Here is a 24222-nt window from a genome sequence, read left to right as displayed (position 1 = left end):
TTCTGTTGCTCTGCCTGAGCTGATGTAGACTGCTCTGTCTGAGTATACAACTGTGACTCTTAAAACTAGGCAAAAAACTTGATATCTACATCTGATATCTAAAGCATACCAAGGACATGAAATATCTGCATTACAGGTAATTGCTGGAAAATTCATTCATGAAAATACTGAATGTAATACCTATCAAAGTCTCTCTTATCTCTCCATTTATTTGCATTCTCTCAGTTCTCTCTATGAATAATGTATCAGAAAGTCAAGTATTGTTCCTGGATCATATTTTCCTAGTCTTCTACAGGATCATCTTCACTGCGGTAAAATTTAAAGTTAGGGTTCTGCCTTAGCAGATAGCCAATAAAAAGAGAATCTCACTTGAACAGTATTTTGGTCTTTAATGAAGCCATATTATTCACTGAAATTACTAAAATTCCTACATAAAAAGAACCCATTATTATTTTGGATGTTTTTTATTCCTGATTATAAAAACATGAACATCCAGAAACAGATGAATGGATAAACAAATGTGGTATATCCTTATAATAGAATATTATTCAGCTGTAAAAAGAAGTGACATGCTGGTACATGGTGCAACATGGATGAAACTTGAAGACGTCATGTAGAGCGAAATAAGCCAGACACAAAAGGCAAATATTGTATGATTTCTCTTATATGCAATACTTAGGATAAGCAAATTCATAGAGACAGAAAGCAGAATAGTGGTTACCAGGGGTGGGTAGAGATAGGGAATGAAGAATTATTCCTAAACAAGTATGAGTTTTAGTTTGGGATGATGAAAATAGTGTGGAAGTAGATAGTGGTGAAAGTTATACAGTATTGTTGATGTACTTAATGTCAAAGAATTGTCCACTTAAAAGGGTTAAAGTGATTTTTATGTTATGTGTATTTTACACAACTATTTCACTGAAGAGGATGTGCAGATGGCAAGTAAGCACATGAAATGACGTTTAACATAATTAGACATCAAGGAAATGCAAATTTAAACCACAATGAGGTATCACTACACACCTGTCAGAATGGCTAAAATGACAAAGAGTGACAACACCAAATGATGGCAAGGATGTGGAGAAACTGGATCACACATACATTATTGATGGGAATGTAAAGTGTTATGACCACTCTTGAAAACTATCTGTCAGTTTCCTATTAAACTAAACATGCAACTACCATATAATCCATTGTTAAGCATTTATCCCAGATAAATGAAAAATTAGGCTCACAAAAAAAGCTGTAGACAAATGTTCATAACAGATTCATTCATAATAGCTCTATATTGGAAACAACCCAAATTTCCTTCAGTGAGTGAGTGGTTAAACTGTGATACCTCCATACTATGGACAGTATTCAGCAATAAAAATAAACAAGATATTGATATACACAGAACAACCTGGATGAATCTCCAGAGAATTATGCTGAGTGAAAAAAGTAAATCCTAAAAGGTTACATGCTGTATTATTCCATTTATATAAAATTTTGAGATGACAAAATTATAATAATGGAGAACAAATTGGTAGTTGCTCTGGTTAAGGAGGAGGTGTGAGGTGGAGGTAGGTGTGACTATAAAAGGGCACATGAGGAAGCCCTGTGGTGATGGAACTGTTGTGTATCATGACTATGGTGGGGGTCACGTGAACCTACACGTGGGATAAAATTGCATAGAACAGAATGCACACTCACACACAGAGTGCATGTAAAACTGGTGAAATCCAAATAAGGTGGGTGGATTGTATCAATGTCAATTTTCTGGTTATGATATTGTATATTAGTCATGCAAATTGTTACTACTGGGAAAAGCTGGGTGAAGGGTATCTTTCTTTTTCTTATAATTGCATGTGAATCTACAGTTTTCTCGAAATAAAAATAAAAAAAAATACATGTTGATTTTAGGAAATTATTTTTGTGTTTTTTTTTGTTCAGCAGTTTAAATGTTTTATTATGACATAAAATAAAATTAAATAATGATACATTTCTGCTGTTCCTAGTTTTAAATTTGTTGCCAGGAACCACAGAGCCCAACCTGGGGCAGCTACTTCCATTTCAGCTATTGTATTTCTTAAACTTTTTGGGGGTCCAGGTTGTCTCTGAACTGAAAATCTGACCAAACCTATGTAAGAATAAATTAATGCAATACAAATTTTTGCACAATTTCGAGGAGGTTAATGGCTCTCATGACGCTTAACCATTGACCTGCTGTAAATGTTCATATACCGCTACACTCTCCGATGTGGTAGCCACTAGCCACATGGGGCTATTTAAATTTAAATTAATTAAAATTAAATAAAATTTAAAATTCAGTTCCTCAGTTACACTAGCCACATTTCAAGTACTCAGTAGTCACAGGTGCTTTGTGACCATGTGTAGAGATAGACCTTCCTATCCTTGCAGAGTTTTCTATTGGACAGTGCTGCTCTAGAGCATTTAGGATAAGATTTGCTTTATGGGAAAAAAAAAACAACTTCATATACTCATAACTTAAAGAATACTTCAACACATTAAAGCCCTCTGTGGCCTATCTAAGAACTATTAAGAACTCCAGTCTAAGAACCCCCTATTTAGAGGTATTATGTTTTTATTTAGATGTATTATGATTTATTCATATGTCTTATTTTGTATTTGGTTTAGCCAAAGGACTAATTTAAATCCTCCTTGAATTAGGTAGGCTATAAATCCCAAATTTTTACCATTTCAATTATTGTATATAATGACAGAAAAACACAGGGTTGGCACTTGCCAAGTAGGAAGAAGTGTTACAAGTGCATGAAGTGTTTTTGAAGAGTATACATGCAGATGAATGGAGATACTAGGAGCTAGTCAAGAGTCAGGCTTATCTACAGAACACCAATTGATTAAGAAAGTGAAACAATCGGTTGCTTTGTTCGATTAGTATCTTTTGGTTATTTTAGTATCATGTAAACATGTATGATACAAACTGTGGCAAAGGATTATTAAAATAGAAGAAGGGGAAGAGAAAGATTTTAAATGCTGTGATGGTAAATATGGAGCTAAATTGTGTAATATTTTAGAGGTGCAGGCAGAAAAATGGTGTCTTGCAATAAGTGGCTTTCTGGTACATTATAGTTCGACAAATATTTAGGAGTATAAAGCATTTGTGCTTAAGGTGGTAGTCATTTACCCAGGCCCTGATGAGCAATCTCTTATTAGAAAAATTATTCTATTAAAATGCAACCCATATATTTACCTTCCTAACTTTCTCCTTCAGATATGGAAATCAAATTTTTTCTTTTTTGAATTGAATTTCGTTTTCTGCCTAAAGCTAGGTGCACACAAAAATTATTGTATTGAAAGTATAGTTATCTCAGGGTCACTGCTTTTTGTTCCTAGGAAAAGAATTGAGTCAGCTCTCAGTTATAGATATCAGTAGATGAGAACCAGTGATGTAGATAATACAAAAGAACAAATAATCAAAAAGACTCTTGGAGTTGGCTTGGAAATGCAATATTTAGCACATTTTTTTTCTTATGTCTTACTCAGGCATTCCCCCTCAAACCCTTAAGATGTGACTCTGAGGTGTGCTGAGTGATCAAAGAAAGTTAGTCTGAGATTTAAACACTGCCAGTGAAACAGTGGCATGCAGATAATTAAATTAATGGCATAGCAGCATATTTATATTCAGTATATCACCTTAATCCCACAAGCATGTAACCTCTAAAGAGAATGTATGGACTCACTGGCCTTATTCATTCCGGGAATTTATTCACATCTTCAAGGTGCTTGGTTTTAAAGTAATCAATTAGATTGATTTTTTTTTTTTTCAAATCTATTTGGCTGACCTTGACTGAGGATCTTGGTATTCTCTTAATTGAAAGAGTTGCCATATGGTGTCAGAAGACACTGGAAATTTGACTTCAGATGCCAATGTAGTAAGATACTGTTTAAATATGTTTGAGAAAAGTAACGAAGTGTTTGGCCAAGCAATAAAAATGCTCAATATGCCCTCTGCTGGGCCTTTCTTTTATAAAGTTGGAAACAGAAAAACGCTGTGTCATCCTATTGTACAGCGGGTTGAGAAAAGGAATTCCACAGTAACTGTGATTTCATGAGACGAATAAACCCTGAATACAAATTCAGTCTTGCTGGCACGGATAAATCTGAGGTATGCTAAGAAATTTAGATAGTTTCAGAAGGAAGGTTTAAAATACTGACTATGCCCAATGAAACAACTTTGTTAAGTGCTTAGGAACTCTCCTGTATTTTATGAAACAAGATGATCTTATTGTCAGATAATCTCTCTATAAATATGTAAGCCATCTAAATAATTCAACTAACCACAAGAGAATATCTAGTGAAGAGGTGGATATTAATTCCAGATCATTGCAGGGTATACAAAGATGCATTTCCACCCTACCCTCTACACTGAGGGTTTTGTCTGAGGCCTAATATAATAATTAAGCACATATTCCTATAAATTAAGTGGGTGTTTTGCTTAAAGAAGGGCGTGGGGAATTATATTCAGTGTTTACTTTAGCAAAAATTATCTATAATCTGTCATATTGATAAAATATTCTGAATATTTTCAGAATATTTTCAACATTCTGTGTAGCAAATTAACAAATATCCAGCAAGTATCTTTCCCATAACTTCCTTCACAGTCAAATAGGATTGTTCATAATTCAGTTGTATAAATTGTACACATGGCAGCCATATTTTGGTTGACTAAACATATTCTTGCTTATAATTTCTGAAGAGGCAAATCATGCAGCTTGATGGAAGTGAGACAGACTCTTGTTTCTATGCTTTGCAGCACCAACTGGCACTTAAAATAAAATCAGTCAGAATATAGCTGTTTTTTCTATGATTTTCTCCCTCAGTCATCTTGATCAGCTTTTCATACCCCTGAGAGTCAAAAAGGTTTTCATTTTATCAAACTGAAAATTATCCTGGATTCATTAAGTCCATTCCCTCACTTAAGTAGTTGTTTTCTGAGTTTTCTAAAACATAGTCCTCAGTTGCTTTTGCTTTTGCCATTTTAACAATATAAATAAAAACAGGTGCAAAAGCAGTTCTTGGAGCACTGGGAAGCTTGCCTTCTGGTGCATGTCACTTTTCATTGCTTTCCTTTTGTTAAGAATGTTAGTAATATGTCAGCGACAATGGTGAAACTAATTCAATGATAGGAAAACAATATTAAAGGAATTATGATTATCCATTTTTTATATATTTCCATGGAACATGGTACTTTGCTGTTTGGCCACTCAGAAAAACAGAATACAATTTACATAGTAATTATATTTATCTGAAGGTAAATTTAGGACAGTGGGGTTTTTGCTTGTTTGTTTTTGGTATTTTGTTTTGCTATAGGCAAAAAGTTTTGAATTACCCTTTTATTCTGAGTTATGTGATTTGGGAAGAATTTGTGTGTGTCTATGTTTGTGTGTGTGTACTATCTTTAAAATCTTACTATAGGGAAAGGGAAATAGTCCATAAGAATTTATAGCAGAAAAATATCCCAAATGAATGTCAAGTAATTTTTTTATTATACACCATAACTTCATGTTTTTAAAATGCAATTACAGGTTGAGGTCACAATTCAGTTAAATAGCAGCCTAAAATAACAGATTTATAAGGTATTACAGCTTGAAGGAGGCAATTTTTATGGGTATTTATCACTTTAGTAACATTTTAAGCATTCACAGTGAGACTTAATGGACTGTGGACATCTACTTCTTCAGAGAAGTATTAATAGCATATTGAATAATTTGAACAATTTCCACAAATGAACAATGGGAATATTCTTTTAGATTTAACTTTTTCTATTGCTGGATGTACAGTTCAAACGTACAGAATAAAGAAAATAAAACTCTACTTACATTATGAAATTATTTTGTGAATAGTCAAGCTTTACTAAATCAGATTTGTCTGAAGTTGTTAAAAATTGGAATTACAGAATATAGTAATATTTTGAAGAAAGGCTAGGGCTCATTCTATGATGAAAGGAAATTCATAGTATATATAAGTTCTGCACTGGGAACAGTCACCTTGAACAAAAAAATGCAATTTTTCTTGTGCTTTATGAAGTATTCATTTACATAAAAGCAATTGGACTATTGATTCAAATCATTTACATTGTTCTTTGAAGCAGGTTTCTATATTTCATTGGCTTTGATTACATCTGAAAATAGTTGTTATATATATTTTTAAAATATGCTTCCATAGTTCAGAGATTATGCTGTCAGGCCTTTCTTTGAACGTTTTAATAAAATACAAAGTACAGCTTTATTATTTTCAAGTAATACAATAATAGAAACTAATTGCTACTTAAATGATGCCAAAGAGAAGCACTGCTGGAGCTGCTTTAATGAATAGGCTAAGATTGTTTGCAGGCAAACAGTTGCTTCTATATACTACTTGAAAAGAATTTCTGTTCTCTGAAGGCAGTTAATCATCTTCCCACTCCTCTAAGTGCCAACCCTCCCCCCTACCCTCTTTTAACTTAGATTAAACACTGATGAGAATTACTGAGGTTTTTATTATACTTGATCCAAATTCACCTAGTACAATGCAGATCACTACGTCTACTATAGCTTATATAGATAAGTAGGAGGGCAAAGTTAATTCCACAATATTGTGCGGTGAAACAAGACCTGATCTAGAATCTGGTTCCTTCACTCTATGACCCTGTGTGGGTATAAGCACACTATGTGGGTGTGTGAATCACTGGTGGTAATCTAGGCAGTTTCTATTGCCAGAAGCTTTATATAGAAGCAGCCTAACAAAGAAGTCATGTCCCAGACTGCCAGCTGAAAGTGAGGCGCCAAATAGCTTTAGGGAGGAGCAGATAGAGATAAAAAGAACATTCTGTTAATAGTCAGCAAAGCTGTTATTTAGCTGAGGAATCCTATCCTTTGCAACACTTGATTTAGAGAGAAATAGTAGGTAATATTTGTTAGGGGGAGCTCATATACTCTCTTTTCAGCCATTCTCATTCATTCATTCATTCATTCATTCATTAAACAGCTCCTGAGGGCCTAGTCTGAGTCAGTTACTATGCTAAGAGCTATGTATACTGAGAGGAATGAAACAAAGTCCCTGGATCTCCAACAGTCTAGTACTGTGTCCAGGTTACACTTCATTCACTCTGTTATTTTACACTTAGGTCACCATCAATGAATTAATTCCTACTAAGGGATCAGTTGTTAAGGTTAAGGTGTGAACCCTCTTAGGACTATGTGCCTTTCTTTTTTGTTTTTGTTGCTGTTTGTTTGTTTTAATTAGAGAATTTGTGGGTTTACGTAACAATCATGCATAAAATACAGGAGTCCCATATATCACCCCACAACCAACACCTGGCAATTGGTGTGGAACATTTGTTAGAACTGATGATAGCACATTTCTACAACTGCACCACTAACTAAGGTCCATGGTTTAGTTTAGGGCTCAATGTTTGTCTAGTGTACTTTCATGGATTTAAAAAATTTTTTTATTCTATTACCATATATACAATCTAACATTTCCCCTTTTAATCATATTCAGAAACATTTTTCAGCGCTCTAAATTGCATCCACAATGATCAAACGACAGAAATTTATTCTCTCACAGTTTGCAAGGCTACAAGTCCAAAATCAAGGTGTTGGGAGAGTCACATTCTCTCTCTACATTCTAGGAAGAATCCTTCCTTGCCTCTTCCTAGCTTCTTTCAGTTGCCAGCAATCCATTTGCATTCCTTGGTTTGTAGCTGCATCACTCCAACTCTTCCTCTGTCTTCACATGGCCTTCTTACCTGTGTGTCTGTGTGTCCTCTCCTTTTATTATAGGGATATCAATCATTGGATTTAGGGCCTACTTTAATCCAGTATTACCTCATCTTAAATGATTACATCTGCAAAGGTCACATTCCGAGGTTCCAGGTGGACATGAATTTTCCCAAAAGGATTGATAATTGAGAAGTAAAAGTAAAGAAGAGGTTTCTTCAACAGATAGATTATTCTTCATAGTGATTTAGCCCTGCCCATTAGGAAGAAAGATGAGTCCTTGGTTTTCTCACAGTGCAAATGAGATCCATGTGAATCTCCCTCATCAGAGAATAATCCACAGGTGGATGGAAGAGGGCACACCTTTAATAAAGCCTATTGGGATATGGATAAACCAAAAGAAGAGCTGGGTTTTCAAGTTGTGTAGTATAGTTTTAGTTGAGTGTGTCATCTACAGGCTGATTTAAGTCTCTTTAGGAAGTGAACACAGCTTTGGAAAGATCTGGTTGGTTGGTCAGAAGCAGGTCATAATGTCCAGGCATGGACGGTGACCACCAGTGGTCCTGTAGATGAATTGACAAGATTCAGAGTAGAAACAAAATAGCCAAACTTCTAAGACTCCTTTTATGGTCACTGGGAACTCTAAATGTTGCTTCCTTCATCCTTTGCTGGGCTACAGACACTCATTTAAGTCCTTTGAGATTTGGGGAAATCTCTGTTGTTCTATGGTGATTATATCACTAAACACCCCAGCAATAATCAACAGCCTGAAAGAATTCCATCACATAATACCTGTGGTGTTTTGAAGCTGTATGTGCCCCAGAAAAATATGTTCTTAAATCCAATCCATCCCTATGGATATGGACCCATTGTAAGTAGGATTTTTGATGCATCTACTTCAGTCAAGGTGTGGCCTACTTCATTCAGGATGGGTCTTAATCCTATTACTGGTCCTTGATAAAAGACACGGAAGCAAGAAGCTGAAAGCAATGAAAACTAGAAGAGAAGGGAGAGACCAGCAAACGCTGCCATGTGCCTTGCCATGTAGCAGGGGAGCCAAGTATTGCCAGCAGCCGGTCTTTGGGAAGAAAGCATTGCCTTGATGATGTCTTGATTTGGACATTTTCTTGGCCTCATACTGTAAGCTAATAAATTCCCACTGTTTAAGCCAGCCCATTTCTTGGTATCTGCTTTAAGTAGCCTAGGAAATTAAAATAATAATAACACCAAGAGAAAGATAAAAGAGGTGGCTTAGACTGGTTGGTGATATTTAGCGGTGGGAAACCAGGCAGTCCTAGGGGCAGATTAATTTTTTTTAAATATATTCTGGTAGGATATGCAACATAAAACTTCTCATTTTAACCACTTTCAAGCATACAATTCAATGCTATCATCACCACCATCTGTTACCACTTTTCCATCAACCCAACAGAAATACTGTACCCATTAAGCATCAATTCTCCATTCATCACCACCCCCACCCCTGGTAACCTCTAATATACTTTCTCCCTATATGAATTTGCATATTCTAGTTATTTAATATAAGTGGAATCATACAATATTTGGCCTTTTATCTAGCTTATTTCACGCAACCTGATGTCTTTAAGGTTCATCAATGTTGTAGCATGCATCAGAACTTCATTCCTTTTTACAGCTGAATAATATTCCATTGTATGCATATACTGCATTTTGTTTATCCAGTCATCTGTTGATGGGAACTCGGGTTTCTTCCACATTTTGGCAATTGTGAACAATGCTGCTGTGTATATTGGTGTGCCAGTTTGGATATATTATGTCCCCGAAAAGCCATGTTTTAATCCAATCTTGTGGGATATTTGGATTAGGTTGTTTCCATGGAGATGTGACTCACCCAACTATAGGTGAAACATTTTGATTAGATATTCCCATGAAGATGTAGCACCGTCTATTCAGGGTGGGTCTTAATTAGATCACTGGAGTCCTTTAAGAGACGCTTGGGAGCCGACAGAGATGTTAGGAGCTGACGCAGATGCTTGCTGACTGTTGGAGACTCTTGGAGATGCTGGGAGATACAGACAGAAGGACGTTTGGAGATGCTAAGAGATGAAGCCAGAGTTTGCCCTGGAGAAGCCAAGAGAGACCCAGAGACATTTTGGAGAACGCCATTTTGAAACGCAACCTGGGAGCAAAGGACCAGCCTTCCCAGCTGACAGAGATATTCCGAACTCCATGGCCGTTCTTCAGTGAAGGTATCCTCTTGTTGATGCCTTAGTATGGACACTTCTATGACCTTCAAACTGTAAATTTGTAACCTAATAAATCCCCTTTATAAAAGCCAATCCATTTCTGGCACATCATCTTACCACTACCATGTTTTAGAGCATATACTCTGGAATAGGCACTGTGCTAAGTGCTTCTTTATGCACATTATCTCATTTAGTCTTTATTACCACCCTATAAGGTTGGTATTACCAATATTCCCATTGTACAGATTAGATGACTAAAATTAGAAGACTGAAATTCAGAGAGGGTAGGAAAACAAACAGCAGACCTGAGATTCAGATCCTGGCCTATCTCTCTACAAAGCCTATGCCCTGAATCACTGCTACATTACACTGCTTCTCATAGAAACCATGCAGCATGCCTGAAGGCTCAGAGAGACAACTATGAAATGTAAAACTTGGGAGGACAGTGTCTGACAGGTAGTTGGCACTCAGTAAATGTTTGTTGAATGAATAAATAAACCTCTGCCTTTCAGATGGCAAAAGTAATTTTTTTTTTTGGTTTTCTTTTATTCCCATGTTACAAAACCCAGTTACCGGCCAGAGCTTGCTCTTCCTTAGAGCTTTCCTCCTAGGCACTGCAGCACTACCCTTGGCCCAAGCTATGGATATGTAAACAAGAAAGACTAGCACTCCAGGGCTTTACACCCCAGGGTTTAACTTCACCCTTGATCTCCCATGTGGGTGAGGTATCATGTGATAATATGCATCATATGAGAGACCTAGAGTTTCTCTTTAGGCCTTCTTTAAGCTTCCCTTGTCGAGCCTGTGGGCTGTAGCTTTCAAGTGAGAGAGGATGCAATTTTTGTGAAATAGAGAAATTACCCTTCCTCCTTTAACCAAAATGTTACTCACCCCTCTCTCCACCCGAGTTCTCTTCATTCTGAATTCTCCACAAAGCCCTTTGGTAAATGTGGTCTTTTTGCATGTCCTAGCTTTTTTTGAGAAGACTAATTTTTAAGAGGATTTGCCTGTACAGTTGGATAGGTACTAAATTTATCAGAATGAACCACAGTGGCCTCCAATTGTATCTAAACTTACTATACATAAGCTCTGTGCATTTAGATGCTGGATACATCTTAAATGAGGCTAATAAAAATAATCAGTTGCAAAATTATTTCCAACAAATGGTTATTTGGACCATGCTAAAATTTTTATAGCTAAAATAACATGAAATGTCCTATTTGACTGATTCTATATTCCTCCTTCTCCACTGAATTGACTGCTTTGAGGAAAAGAGTACAATTTACATTTCTATTTAAAATCTAAAAATATACAATACACAAGTAAGTGTAGATTGGATTCAATTCTGGAATGCAGGATATCCAGGCATTTAATGATTACAATTTTGACATCCTAAGACCTTGACCAGGTTTCTACAAGTTTTAACTAAACTCGTAATCTCCTCACTAAAGAGATAGGTGATTAACATTAGTCATAACAGATCATTTCCCAAAATATTTTACTTATTAAAATGACCCCCCACATTCTTTCATGTGCTAATTCTTTTCAATTTGATTTCATATTTTTATGAAACATCCTCCAGAAACCCAGGTAACATTCAATTCAAGCACCAATTTACACCTGTATTAAACCTTTAAAGCAGCTCCATTTGGAAACTTAGGGCAAGATTAGTTTTATATTCAGGTCATTTAGCACCTGTTATCATCTAATGTCCACTCCTCCCATCTCCCTCCCCTCCCAAACATTAATGGCTCCTCCTTCATCTTTGTGATTTACAATCACAGCTCTAGGAACAAAGCCCTCTGTTCTCAATTCTTTTGTATTTTCATCCCTATTCTGTTCAGCTCTAACCTTCCCAGCTCCTTCAAGAGCGCCTCCTCTCTTGTGAATGCACTCTTGCATTTATCTACTCTGCAGGCCTTCTACACTGATATACCAAGTTCTGTACTCTCCTGAGACAATTTTATTCCAGAGTTTAGTTTGAAATCGTTACACTAATCTCATCTAGCCTCACATTCATATCACCCTTAGTTACTGCCCCTATTGGAAACTAATTTGTTTAATATTCACTTCTGTGTTCCCTTCTCCATACCATTCATTACTTTTCTTCGTTTACTTTTTCCCCTCCCCAAAGTTTCCACTGTGTTTGACTTGTTCCACATACTTAACTTGCAAAATTCTTTCCTCTCCTCTTCACTGAGAGCTCCCTCTGCCTTTTGACTTAATAAAAATCCATCTTCCCCCTGAGAACACCACTTCTTCAGTTACTATTTATAGAGGCAGTTCATCCTTCCACACCCCACATATTTCTGGACAGTAAGGAGCTCCTTACTCCCACATTGCTGTTTTCAGACTGTTTCTCCTCCACTCTCATGAACAGAACACCTGCTTCTTGGAGACTGAGGCATTTGATTTTGCCACCTGGTATTCCTTTCCTCCCTGTATGTTCATGGACCAACCTCCTAGTCATTCCTCCACATTTATTAAAGATTTTGGATCACAGTCATCCTCTCTACCCCAAGTCCTTCCACCATCTAGAGGATCCATCCAACACTTTGACCTCATTGTCATTTGACTTCAGGGGTTTTTGCCTCCATTCCACTTTAGTCACCCCACTGCCATGGCCATATTATGGACCTTATCATTGTCCCCCACTTAGCCAAGAGTTGACCTGTTCAACCTCTGAAATTGTAATAGAAACACCCCACTTTCTGATTGCCTACCCTATAACTTTATCGCTTTCATACTCCCATGACTGAAATTCCACTTCTTTGCTATCGTCTTTTATAACCAACATCCATATTGATGACCCTTCCAACACCCCAACACCCTGACCTCTTAATTTATAAATCTCTTCAGCTCCAATAACTTTCATAGTTCTATTATTGGTATTTTCATATTCTGCCTTCTACTACTTGTATAAATATCAGATTACCCCTACAAAATTTATTTCCTTGAGGGCAATGATCATGCCTTGGTACCATTTTTGTACAGTGCCTTGCATATTAGTACATGCTCACTAGAGAGTTAGTATTCTGTACTGATTAAGAGTGCAGACTCTAGAATCAAGCTTTTGGGGTTCAACCCCAGCCTTGCAACTTACTAGCTGTTTAACTGCAGGGGAAATTAACCAAACTCTCTGTGCCTCAGTTTATTTACATAAAAAATGAGGACAGTAATACTAAGTACCTCATGGAGTTGTTGAGATGACTTACATTTAGAAGAATGCTTGCCACATAGCAACAGAGTACTTACTATTAACAATTGCCTTAATAAAGGGCAAGGAAAAGCAGATTTTGATAGGAATTAGGTGCAATACTGAAGGGGAAAAGAGCTCCAATTATGAGAGACAATCATTTATAATAGAAATAGAAAGCAAGTGAATTATTCAGCAAATTTTCTTCTGCCTCTACTTGTACTTTCCACTGAGGATATGCCAATATATTGATTTTTGCAAGAGACTAGTTTATTTGACCACATGGTGTCACTATCATTGCATGGTAGTTATTAAGTAGGACATAATGAGAATACATATTTTTTTTACTCTGGATAAAATCTATATATATCTAAAAATTTAAAAAGTTATAATTAACATTACTGTATTGTTAAATATTTGTGTGCTCAAGGAACATTCTGAGCATAGGTGGAATAGGTAGTTGCTTACATGTTTGGATGAGGGATGCTCTGAAATACCATTTCCCCAAATTCATTCCTCCACAGTTCTGTCAAAAGTCCTGGGGTTATCACCAGTTAAAAATCTGGTTCTTTAGATTTAGGTGTGTTGCTTCCAGGTGCAACAAGTAAAATTCCCCCTGGGCAACTTTATCAAATTAGCTTCTGAATATTTAACAATTCCCTAAATGAGCAGGACATAGCACTTGAAAGTTTATATGGAAATAGATATAATTTATTTACATGAGGTCCTTGCCGTCTAGGGAAGGTAGGCTTAAATGATAGAAGAAAGGTACCTTGGGTAAGAGCACTTAGGAACAGAGGAATGTTGAAAAGAGAAGGAGTACTTAAGAGGAATTTAGCCTAGTTTATACAATCTTGCTCAGGCAGTGCTCTGTCTATATTTACAAGCACGCGCACACACACACACATATACACACCACTTCTTAATAACCAGAAATTCTGGGGGAAATCAGTGTTCTGTAGCAAATCATAATAAATAAAACATTAAACATTTAGGAGGAGGAAAGCCATATGTTAAGCAAAGGATATGTTAATTTTAAAGACACGTGTTTAGACTCTTATAAAATATTCCTTGATGTTAAAAATGGAGAAAAAGGAAATAAGATGCACTTTGAGGGGCTCACGGTGTATTTACTCATTTTGTTTATTCTGGATATCAGCATTCAAAGTACTGTATCTTGATTTCCTTATAAACACTTAACGTATTGTTGAACAATTTAATGCAGTTTTGCATGTGCCTGTACCCGTGGGGGGCGGAAGAGAGAGGAGGGAGGGAGAGAGATTGCCTGAGAGAGAAAGGGAAAGAGAGAGACAAGGAGAGATTTGTGTAAAGTGCAAGAGAATATTGTTGATGGTACTAAAATCCTGTTATTAAAAGCCAGGTTATATTAAGGCTTTTGATCTTGCACAGTATGATGAATTCTAAGCACAGCAGAGTTGTTTTCCAGACCTAGCATGTTATATACATGTTTAGTACATCCCATGATCATGTCAGCTTTTTAAATAACTGCGTCATTCCTTATTTAACTTGCGGTACAATGTGATTTTCAAATCTCTTGCTTATAAACCTGCCTTTTTGCCAATGTTTTTTCTGTTTTATATCTATCTCTACATTTATTATTCTTCCACTATGCCACATCTTGTTTATAATAAACAACTTCCCTAATTTATTAAGGTGCTTTTAAATTTTGTGTCCTACAAGTTGATACTCAACTTGGAGTCATCTGTAAAGGCAATGAAAACATTTTCAATTCCTTTATCACAAGCATGAATAAAATTATATTTGGAAAAAAAGTAAAACAATATTGCTCCTTTAATATACTGTTTCTGTGTAACAATTCATTATTTCCCCCAAGCTGGTAGTAATATATATATTATGTATGTGTAATATATATATTATGTATGTGTGTGTATATACATATACACACACACACACATATATATAAATTACTGCTCTATTCATATGCTAATCAACTAATAAGAATGACAAGATTTAAAAGCCTTACTTAGTCCTGAAACTAAAAAGAAGTATTCGCCAGAAACTTCTAGCAAACAAAATACTTAATGGTAGAACAGTGGGAGCATTTTTCATTAAAGTCAACAAGTCAAGGTTGTATACCATAACTGCCACTGGAGACCTAGACAATGGAATGCAAGAGTTGGAAAGAATTACAAGGTATAATTAGTATAAAAGAAACAGAACTATGTAGAGAAAATATTTTATCTTGAAAATTCTAGAGAATTAATAGACAAACTATTAAAATTAATAGGAGTTCAACAAAAAGGTCAGATGCAAGATCAACATCAGTGGTGATGCATGATCAATAGCAATAGCTTCCTTATATAGCAACAATAATTGCATTCATTGAAGTATTGTTTGTAAGAGAAGAGTTGAAAACAACCTAAATATTTATCAGTAGGAGAGTGGTTAAATAAATTGTGTGTGTGAGCGTGTGTGCATGTATACTACTGAATAATACGCAGTGGTTAAAGGAATGAATTAGATCTAAATCTAAATTTACTGACGTGGAAATATCTCCAATTCCTATTGTTGAGTAACAGAAGAAAGCTACAGGATAACTTCATTTATGTTAAAAATGAAACATAAAGTGACTATGCATTTTCTATATATATGAGAATGAATAGAAAAAGTATGGAAGATTACATACATAAATAAATAGCAGTTATCTCTTGGGAGGGCACTGGAATTGGGGGTGGTAGTCAATGGGGGCTTTAAGTATATCTTTAGTGTTCTTTTTCTTAACAAAGAGAATATGTCATTTTATTACTTGTAAAGTAAAAATAAAAACAATTTAAAATGAAATTATTTAACTATTTGCTGAATTCTTCTAATCAGCTTCATTTAAACTTGTTCATATTTTCATATACAAAGGGGAATTGTTTCTAGTTTCTTAAACTTTCATTCAGCAACCACTGAAGATCATGTACTATGCTCAGCAAAATAAATACAAAGGTAAATATGACAGACATGGTTTCTGTCCTCCTGAGACTTACAGTCTAGTGGGAGAGACAAATAATAAGCAAATAAGCAAAATAATTACAAATTATAAGAATTTTATCAGAAATGTGCAGTGGGTTTTGATGGCAAATAATGTGGGTATAACCCTGTTTAAAACAGTACCCCTACTAATAGGGATACCTATTAGTAGAAGAGACATTTAAACTGGGGTTTGGAGGACCTGTTATGTGTGATAGTGGTGGTAGCGATGGGGGAGAAAAGCAAGTTAAAAGGGTCTCATGCAGAAAAAGTTTCACGTGTTCAATAAAATGTTAGAAAGCCAGGGTGGTTAAAACATTGTGAGGGAGGGGAACAGTGGCATTGTTAGGTTGGTGAGGTTGGCAGAAGCCACATTATGCAAGTCCTTTTATGCTTGGTAAAGTTTACATTTTATTTGAAGAATAATAGACTTGGAGAAGAGGAGTGATGTTTTCTGACCTGTATTTTTTTTATTGTATTTTTAAAAGATCACTCTCCTGCTGTGTAGAGAATATATGGGATACACAACAAGATTAAAAGTAGGAAGCCTAGTTTGGAGACTATTTGCAGTAGTCTCCGTGACAGATGATGGTAGCCTGCACTGGACTGGTGGTAGTAGACATGGTTATATTTTGGAGGCAGAATTATGTGAAAATATGAAAGAGAAATGACTCAGGCAGAAAGAATAGCAAGTGCAATAGCAAGCACATATATCTCTTGGTTAAGAAACAGAAAGAAGATCAGATCGGTTGGGGCATGGTGATGTGGGGGAGAGGGGCATGGGATAAGGACAGATCATATAGGGCCTTTGTAGGCCAGGACATTAAGCTTGGAATTTATTCTAATTGGGACTGTTTTAAACAGGGAGTGACATTATCTAAATTATATTTTCCACAAGATTACTTTGGCTGCTGTGTGAAAGATAGATTCTGTAGTAGGGATATCCATTGGGAGCCTATTGCAGTGATTCAGGTAAGAGATGATGTTGGCCTGGCTTGCATGGAAGCAGCAGAGATGCAAAAGAAGTGGATGGATTTAAGAAATGTTTGGAGATAGAATTAATAGGACTTTATGTTTAATGAGATGTAGGAAGGAAGGACAGAGAGGTATCAGGGTTACTTTCAGGCTTTAGGGCAGGAAAGGGTTCCGTAGAATTGAGAGACTGAAAGGAGCCCAGTGTGGCTAAAGCTCTGTGAGTGGGAGGTGTGGCCGGGCAGGGCAGCAGTGGGTAGCGCTAGGAGATGAGGTCAGAGTGGTTTGCAGGAGCCAGGTCATTCAGGAGTGGGTAAGGACATGGGACAGAGTTTTAATTTACCCTAAGTGCAGTGGGAAGCCACTGAAAGATTTTAAACAGAGTGTGATTTGTCTTTTCTAAAATACCACTTTAGTTTCAGTGTGGGGAGTGGGTTTGAAAGGGAACAAAAGAAGCAGAGAGATCATTTAGGAGAGTTCTAAGAGAGGGTGATGTCTTGGAAATGGATGAAACTAGACAGGTTTGAGATTCATTTGAAGTTGAACTGATTAGTTTTCTTGAATTAAGCTTTTCTTTATGCGTATATCAGAATCCAAGTCTTATTGAAGAGTCTTTTTTTATCTTCTCCCTTCATTTATATACTATGCTTTTATTTCCTTTTTTTTTTTTTTACCAGAAAAACATTATTTTAAAGCACGTGAGTTTGCTGTTCTGACTAAACCCCTCCTTTCCATGGATTTAACTGTTCTGGAATTTGTGAGTTTGGGAGATTCTGAAATGGTGCATACCTCAACCACTTTGTTGGACACAGTCAAAATAATAAAAAGTAAATACTATTTTATCCCCCCCAAATTTTTGACTTTGCTGAAATAAGCTACATTCAAATTTAAGCATTTTCTAAGGCAATTTATTTAGAAATAGCATATTTAACTTTCAAAAACTGTTCAGCAAACAAGTACTTAAGATGTTCTGAATTTTCTGCTTGGTTGCACAGGAGTCCTGGCTTTTCTTGTACATCTGGAAAGGAACTGGATGGCTATCGCTGCTGCATTTGGAAATGGTTGCTAAGAAGTTACATAATTAGTTGAGGACTCCTTAAGCATATCCTTCTATTTCCTATGCTGTCAAAATGCCTAGTCAAAACATACAGCAAATTGGGAAAATTTGAATTAAATGTTTACCTTCAAGTACTAGGCTATATACACTATTCCTCCTCAGTGGGAGCTCTTCTCAAACTAAAGTTATCCCTTCCAGAAAAAGAATCCTTCTCGTAGAGAAGCTGCAAATAGACTGGGCTCACGAGTAAGGACATTCTTCACCCACATCATGAAGCTACAGGAGGTACGGGGTGCAGAAATAGCCCATAGGCTTGTTGGGGACTCTTGAAGGCAGCCTATATGGGGGGATGGGGAGGTACAGACATATAAAAAGACATGGAGTAAGAGAAGGTATTTGCACACCAGTAAGGGAGAAGGCATAGTGCATTGTCAGTGAGAAAGAAAAAGGCAGCCCTGAACACCTGGAACCTGGCCTAGCACTGTAAGTTAGGCTTTGCTGTTCTCCTGTTGAACATAAACAATCTTACAGGACATCAACATTAGATAAGGCCACTCTGTAACCATGATGGATTAAAACCATTCCATAATCATGTCTGAACACAATCAAAATATTAACATTGTCCAAACCATAAAAATGACCAAACATCTCCCATCCTGGATGAGTGACTGTTGCTTCTTAATTACAGCTTTAGTGTCTGGTTAGTCTTCCCTTCCCCTAGAAAAGATTTATTGAGATACCTAATCATAGAATTGCCTCCACTTCCTGACAGCATCCAAACCCAGAAAAAAAGTGCACTAGGGTGACCAACTCATCCTAGCATGCCCAGGAATTTCCTGAGTCTCAGGTAAACTGGAACCACTGGTCACTGGTCAACTTCCTTAAACACTCCCACAAATCACCTAAAACAAGTCCAAATCCTGTAAGTCATTTCTAACACCCTTTCACTGAGGTGCCCCATGGTTCCCCATGATGGGTTCTCCCTCACTGCATTCCTAGTGGTCTTTGGCTGGAGGATATGGGCATCTGTATGAAATAAAGAGGCACTGCATTGTGGAAGGGCTAGTAAGGCCAAGCATGGGAAAAATGAAACTGAAGAAATGAAGAGGTAGTGAGAGCCAGGGAAGAGTTGAGGGGTGCCATGGGCCTGAGGGGGCTTGAGCGTGGTTTTCTGAAAAGGTAGTTTTTAGGGGTGATAAAAGATGAGGTGAGGGAAGGTGAAGCCATTAGCTTTTGGAAGAGGAGAACTTGTTGCCTCACCCTCTGTGCCCAAAGAAAACAAAACACTAATAAAAGATAGCAAAAACAAACAAAATTTTGACTTATGTTATAAAATAATGACTCAGTCCTTAATGATCAGATAGTTTTTATAGCTACACTTGCTTCCTTATGTTTGTCAACTGCATCATATACTAGTTTCTACATAAGGGAAATTTCCAGGAAGAAAGAAAGGAATCCAATGACATACTTGTTGACATGTCTTAAACTGCAAAACCCTAAACCTACAATATTAATTCTGTAGGTTGAGATGATTCAATATCAAAGATCAATATTCATTAAATAAAATAAAATTCCTGGAACAGTGTCTGGCATATAGTAAATGTCAACAAATGTTAACTATTGCAATTACTATCACTATGTTAGCCTAATGTAATCCTTTTCAGTGTGTTTATTTTAAAACAGGGTAATGTAGCTTTAAAAACTTTTTTTTATCACATCTCCTTGATTATATTGGAGGTATATATTGAATGATATCTCTTAACTGCCTTCTTTGTTGAACTTTGTTCAGAGCCACGTATTCAAATTACTAACTGTGTACCTGGTGTTTGCTGAGATTCACTTTAAGTTACCTTTGATAAATCTTTTAAATTCAGTGGTTGAGTACCTTCATTCTACTAGATATTGGTCCCTACTGGAGGTTGCAAAGCAAGTTTTGAAAACAGGACTACTATTTAGTTTGATACTGTTTATACTTTAAAAATCGCAGGGGAGTGAACAAGCAGAATGTGATCATCCGTGGAAAAGGAAACCTAGAGTACTAAGAATCTCCAAAGTAAACATAAAGAAAATAAGTTCCTTAGAACATATTTAATTCATAATTTTCATCAGAAACCTGCCATATTTTATTTCTTCAAAAATGAAAGTCACCATATAAGAATATAGGAATATATAGGGAATGCATATGAAATGCTTTTAGTATGAAAAGAAAAAAAGATGAATGCATGAGTTCTGGCAATGTCCAGGATGTAATAAAAAAAAAGGAGAAAGTAGAGTTTTGTACATCTACAATAGTTTTGTATTGCTGAAAGACCATCTTACTTGTTTTTTCAGTACACAGAGACACAAGCAACTTACATTTTCAAACAATAGTACTAAAATGCCATTTTGTATGTATAAAACCTGTAGTGATCTATACATGCTACTGTTCTTAAGATAAATTTTATTTTCTCTCTTTTACAATTCTGAAATCTTTTAATTTCATTTGCATTAATCATCTTAGAGGCCAAATTTGATGGTGATAACACCAATTATAAAAATATTATACTCATTTACTGTCAGCTCTTGTCTTTGAAATTTTTCCTATTTCTTTCTTTTGCCAGATATGGAACAAAAGTACATATCAACAGCATAGAAAACTTAGGTCAGAAGTCTACTTCTTCACTGATTAAAAAAAAAAAAATTTACTTGGAAAGTGGCATTATTACAAAATAAACAAGTAAAAACCATAATTCTCAGAGGTAAATTCTTTTACAAAGTTAATAAATTAGATGATTCTATTTACTTAAGAAATCATAAGTAAACATTTTTAAGGGAAATCTTTACTTTTGATATGAATGACACTTAAAATCCATTTTTGCCATACACTTTTCAATGAATGACAAATCTTACCGAGTCAATTTTTAAGTATCAGTCCCATAAATAGATTCAAATCTCACATGCTTATGGCATAGAGTTGAATTCTTATTTCTGTAAGCATTTTGCACACTTACAATATGCTATTGTTTAAACATAATAATGAATCAATTTTCAGCTACTGCATATTTGAATACATACATACATATATACATATTTGCATGAGAAAATGAATCAAACTGAAAAGTACAAATTAATAATAAATTTAAAATGTTATCTCTCTTTAAATGTTTACAGGTAAAGAGTTTATTAAAAAGTAATTATATAATACACAGTGAGAAAACTAATAGAGCTAACAAACCCTGAAATAATACATTACTACATGAGTTGTTATTAACCTCAAAACAAATTAATCACAAATATAAAGCAATAGTAAAGTAATTCCAAGTGCAAAGCAAAAAAATTTAAAGTAAAATCATTACAACCTCATTGCCAGGTGTTAGGGTAATTCTAGATGGAAATAAATTTTATGATAAACAAAGACATTAACCCTCTTGGGGAATTGATTACTACTTACCAAAATTTGCCATCTGTATCGTCTGATTGCCAGTCTCTGGAACATTGTAAATCACAACAGCATCAGCATTTCTTCTGCCTGCTGCTTGAATTTTTTCTGAAAATGTACAATTACCTCTTTCTATTAGTGCGATCCAGGGCTTCTTAGTATTAGTAAACTCAGTGTTGTAGTCACAAGCTTGGTAGTTATTGTTCTTAGGGATGCCCACCATCCCCATAGCATTAGCCACTGGTGAGGCTAATCCATAAACTCCACATTCACAAGTCTCTATTGTAGTGTAGTTGCTGGTTTCATTGTAATAAGTCACAGTCACATAGGCGTTCATTGAAAAAGATGCTGTAATCTTAAATAAAATGGTAATTACAAGAAGCTGAAAAAACCTGAATCTATTCTCCTGGTTCATTGCTCGTTCATTTGAACATAAAATTTAAGACGTCTGCTGATATTTCCAACTATCAGTCACCATTGTCCACTCACGTCTCTGCTAAGCAGAAGTTTGAAATTTCAGTTGCAAGTAGGTAACTGATCTTACTTCAAGCAACATAAGCTCTGAATGCATCAGCTGTATTTAACTTTAGTTATCTAAATTTCCCTGTGCCTGCCCCTCCTCAAACTGTACAAGCATGTAACCCTTAACCAGGACTACCTTAGCAATAAATAACATCATCAACTTTATTCTACATGTCAACTTATCAGGATTGGATGACCTCCTGCACTGGATTTTTTTTTTTCCTTCTTACTGTTCTAGCTAATGCACTTTCATAAACATGGAGTGGATTGGAATGAGGAACTGGACTCTTGGGAATTCCACGTGACACGGCTGAAAGTCACCTCTCAGAATATTTAAAACATAAAACCTGTTTTCCAAGGCCTGCTGAAATATACCAGTTCAGCTGGGAGTAAGTTAAGATCTGTAATTTTAATCGCTATGGCATTAGTAGAATTGATTTTACAACCTTTTCCCCTCTTATTTCTTTGTGGATTTTTTTTTAACAGGCTCCCCAAGGACTATCGTCTGCCACCTGTTTATTTAATGAAAAGTAAACATATTTCAGTGGCTAGAGATCCTTTCCTCTTAAGTACAGTACCTTGCCCATGGTAGGCACTCAAATATTTGTTGATTGACTGATACCTATGAGTTGCTGCATTCCATTAATATTTTTCCTCATTTTTTTTTTATAATTAGAGGAGTGGTAGGTTTACAGAAATATCATACAGGAAGTACAGTTTAATATATATACCCCCCTCTCACACACACAGTTCTCCCTATTATTAATATTTTGCATTAGTGTGGTGTATTTGTTATAATTCATGAAACAATATTATTATAATTATGTTATTAACTTTAGCACACTGTTTACATTGTGTTGTACAATTTCAGGGGATTGTGTGTGTGTGTGTTAACTTATATACAACCTAAAGTTTCCCTTGTTTTCTTTGTCAAATATACAATTCTGTGGTGTTAGTAACATATGCAAAGTTGTGCCTCTATCCCCATCATCCATTACCCAAACTTTTCCATTACCCCAAACAGGAACTCCAAGCCAATTAAACATTAACTCTCCACCCCATCCCCCATTTGGCCCCTGGTAACCTGTATTCTAATCTCTGACTTCATGAATATGCTTATTCTGCTTATTTCATATAAGTGAGATTATACAGTATTTGTCCTTTGTGTCTGGCTTATTTCACTCAATATGATGTCTTCAAGGTTCATCTATGTTGTAGCATGCATCACAACTTCATTCCCTTTTACAGCCAAATATTATTTCATTGGATGTATGCATTCCATTCATTTTCATCTCTCAGGTGTTGCACTCTAAAAAATACTGTTAAAGGTTTAATTTTAACATCTAGAGTTTTAACTTCAGTCTTCCAAATGTATGGACAGTTTTATTTATTTAATTGCTTCCTTTATTTTAAGCTCTGTTTTTAATCACGTGTCCACTAGGTACTAGCAACACTTGGTCATATATTGCTGTGGGGTCAACTGGTCTGGGTAAGTTGCTGGAATAGAGAGATTGTAATGTGTGCCAAGGGCTGGTGAAGGAGTGGATGAATGGACAACAAGACAAACAGAGATATCAGGAATCTGATTGGGCCAAGTGTCAGCAAACTAGACAAACAAGCATCAGGCTGTCAGAGAATCAGAAAGCAACCAAGTTAAAAGGAAAGAAGGCACAATGGTAGTCCAAAGTCCAAGGCAAGTTTTCTGGAATCAGGAAGACTACTGGAGTCAAGAGTACAGGACCACAGAAAATAGGAATATAGGAGACATTGTTGAAGGAAAATGAAGCAGTTTCTTCTCCTGACTTCTTTTCTGTTCTTAGGCTCTCATCTGAGACATTAGCTTTGGAGTGGGCTCTGCAGTTGGGAACCAAGTGTTAACATCATCCAACAGAGGGAAGGATTTCAGGGAATCAGCAGCAGAACCTGCTGAATAAATTCCAATAGATGCATGATACAAATATAAACCTCTCTATCATAACAGAGTTGTAAATTGCTCATCTGTGTATCCCTTCACGGTACCTGGTATGCTACACCATATACATAGTGATCAGTTAATAATTATTTATGGAATTGAACTGAAAGGTTTAAAATCTTGTGTATTAGCTTATGGT

At 35.9% G+C, this 24222-nt stretch overlaps 1 protein-coding gene across 2 annotated transcripts in view; it reads right to left on the bottom strand.

Moving 5' to 3' along the window:
* RNF128 (ring finger protein 128) overlaps positions 1-22231 on the bottom strand; it is a 166550-nt gene extending 144319 nt beyond the window's left edge. Inside the window, exon 1 of one of the 2 annotated variants that reach the window (XM_037821300.1) lies at positions 21602-22231. In XM_037821300.1, coding sequence (XP_037677228.1) covers positions 21602-22004 — 403 coding nt within the window. In that variant the 5' untranslated portion in view covers positions 22005-22231. The remainder of the gene's footprint in view (positions 1-21601) is intronic. The other variant, XM_037821299.1, reaches the window with a different exon arrangement.
* Positions 22232-24222: the final 1991 nt, after the last annotated feature.

The sequence above is a fragment of the Choloepus didactylus genome, chromosome X (assembly GCF_015220235.1).
Source record: "Choloepus didactylus isolate mChoDid1 chromosome X, mChoDid1.pri, whole genome shotgun sequence".
NCBI lineage: Eukaryota > Metazoa > Chordata > Mammalia > Pilosa > Megalonychidae > Choloepus > Choloepus didactylus.
The sequence above is the reverse complement of the archived record's forward strand: the minus strand, read 5'-3'. Positions and strand labels throughout refer to the sequence as shown.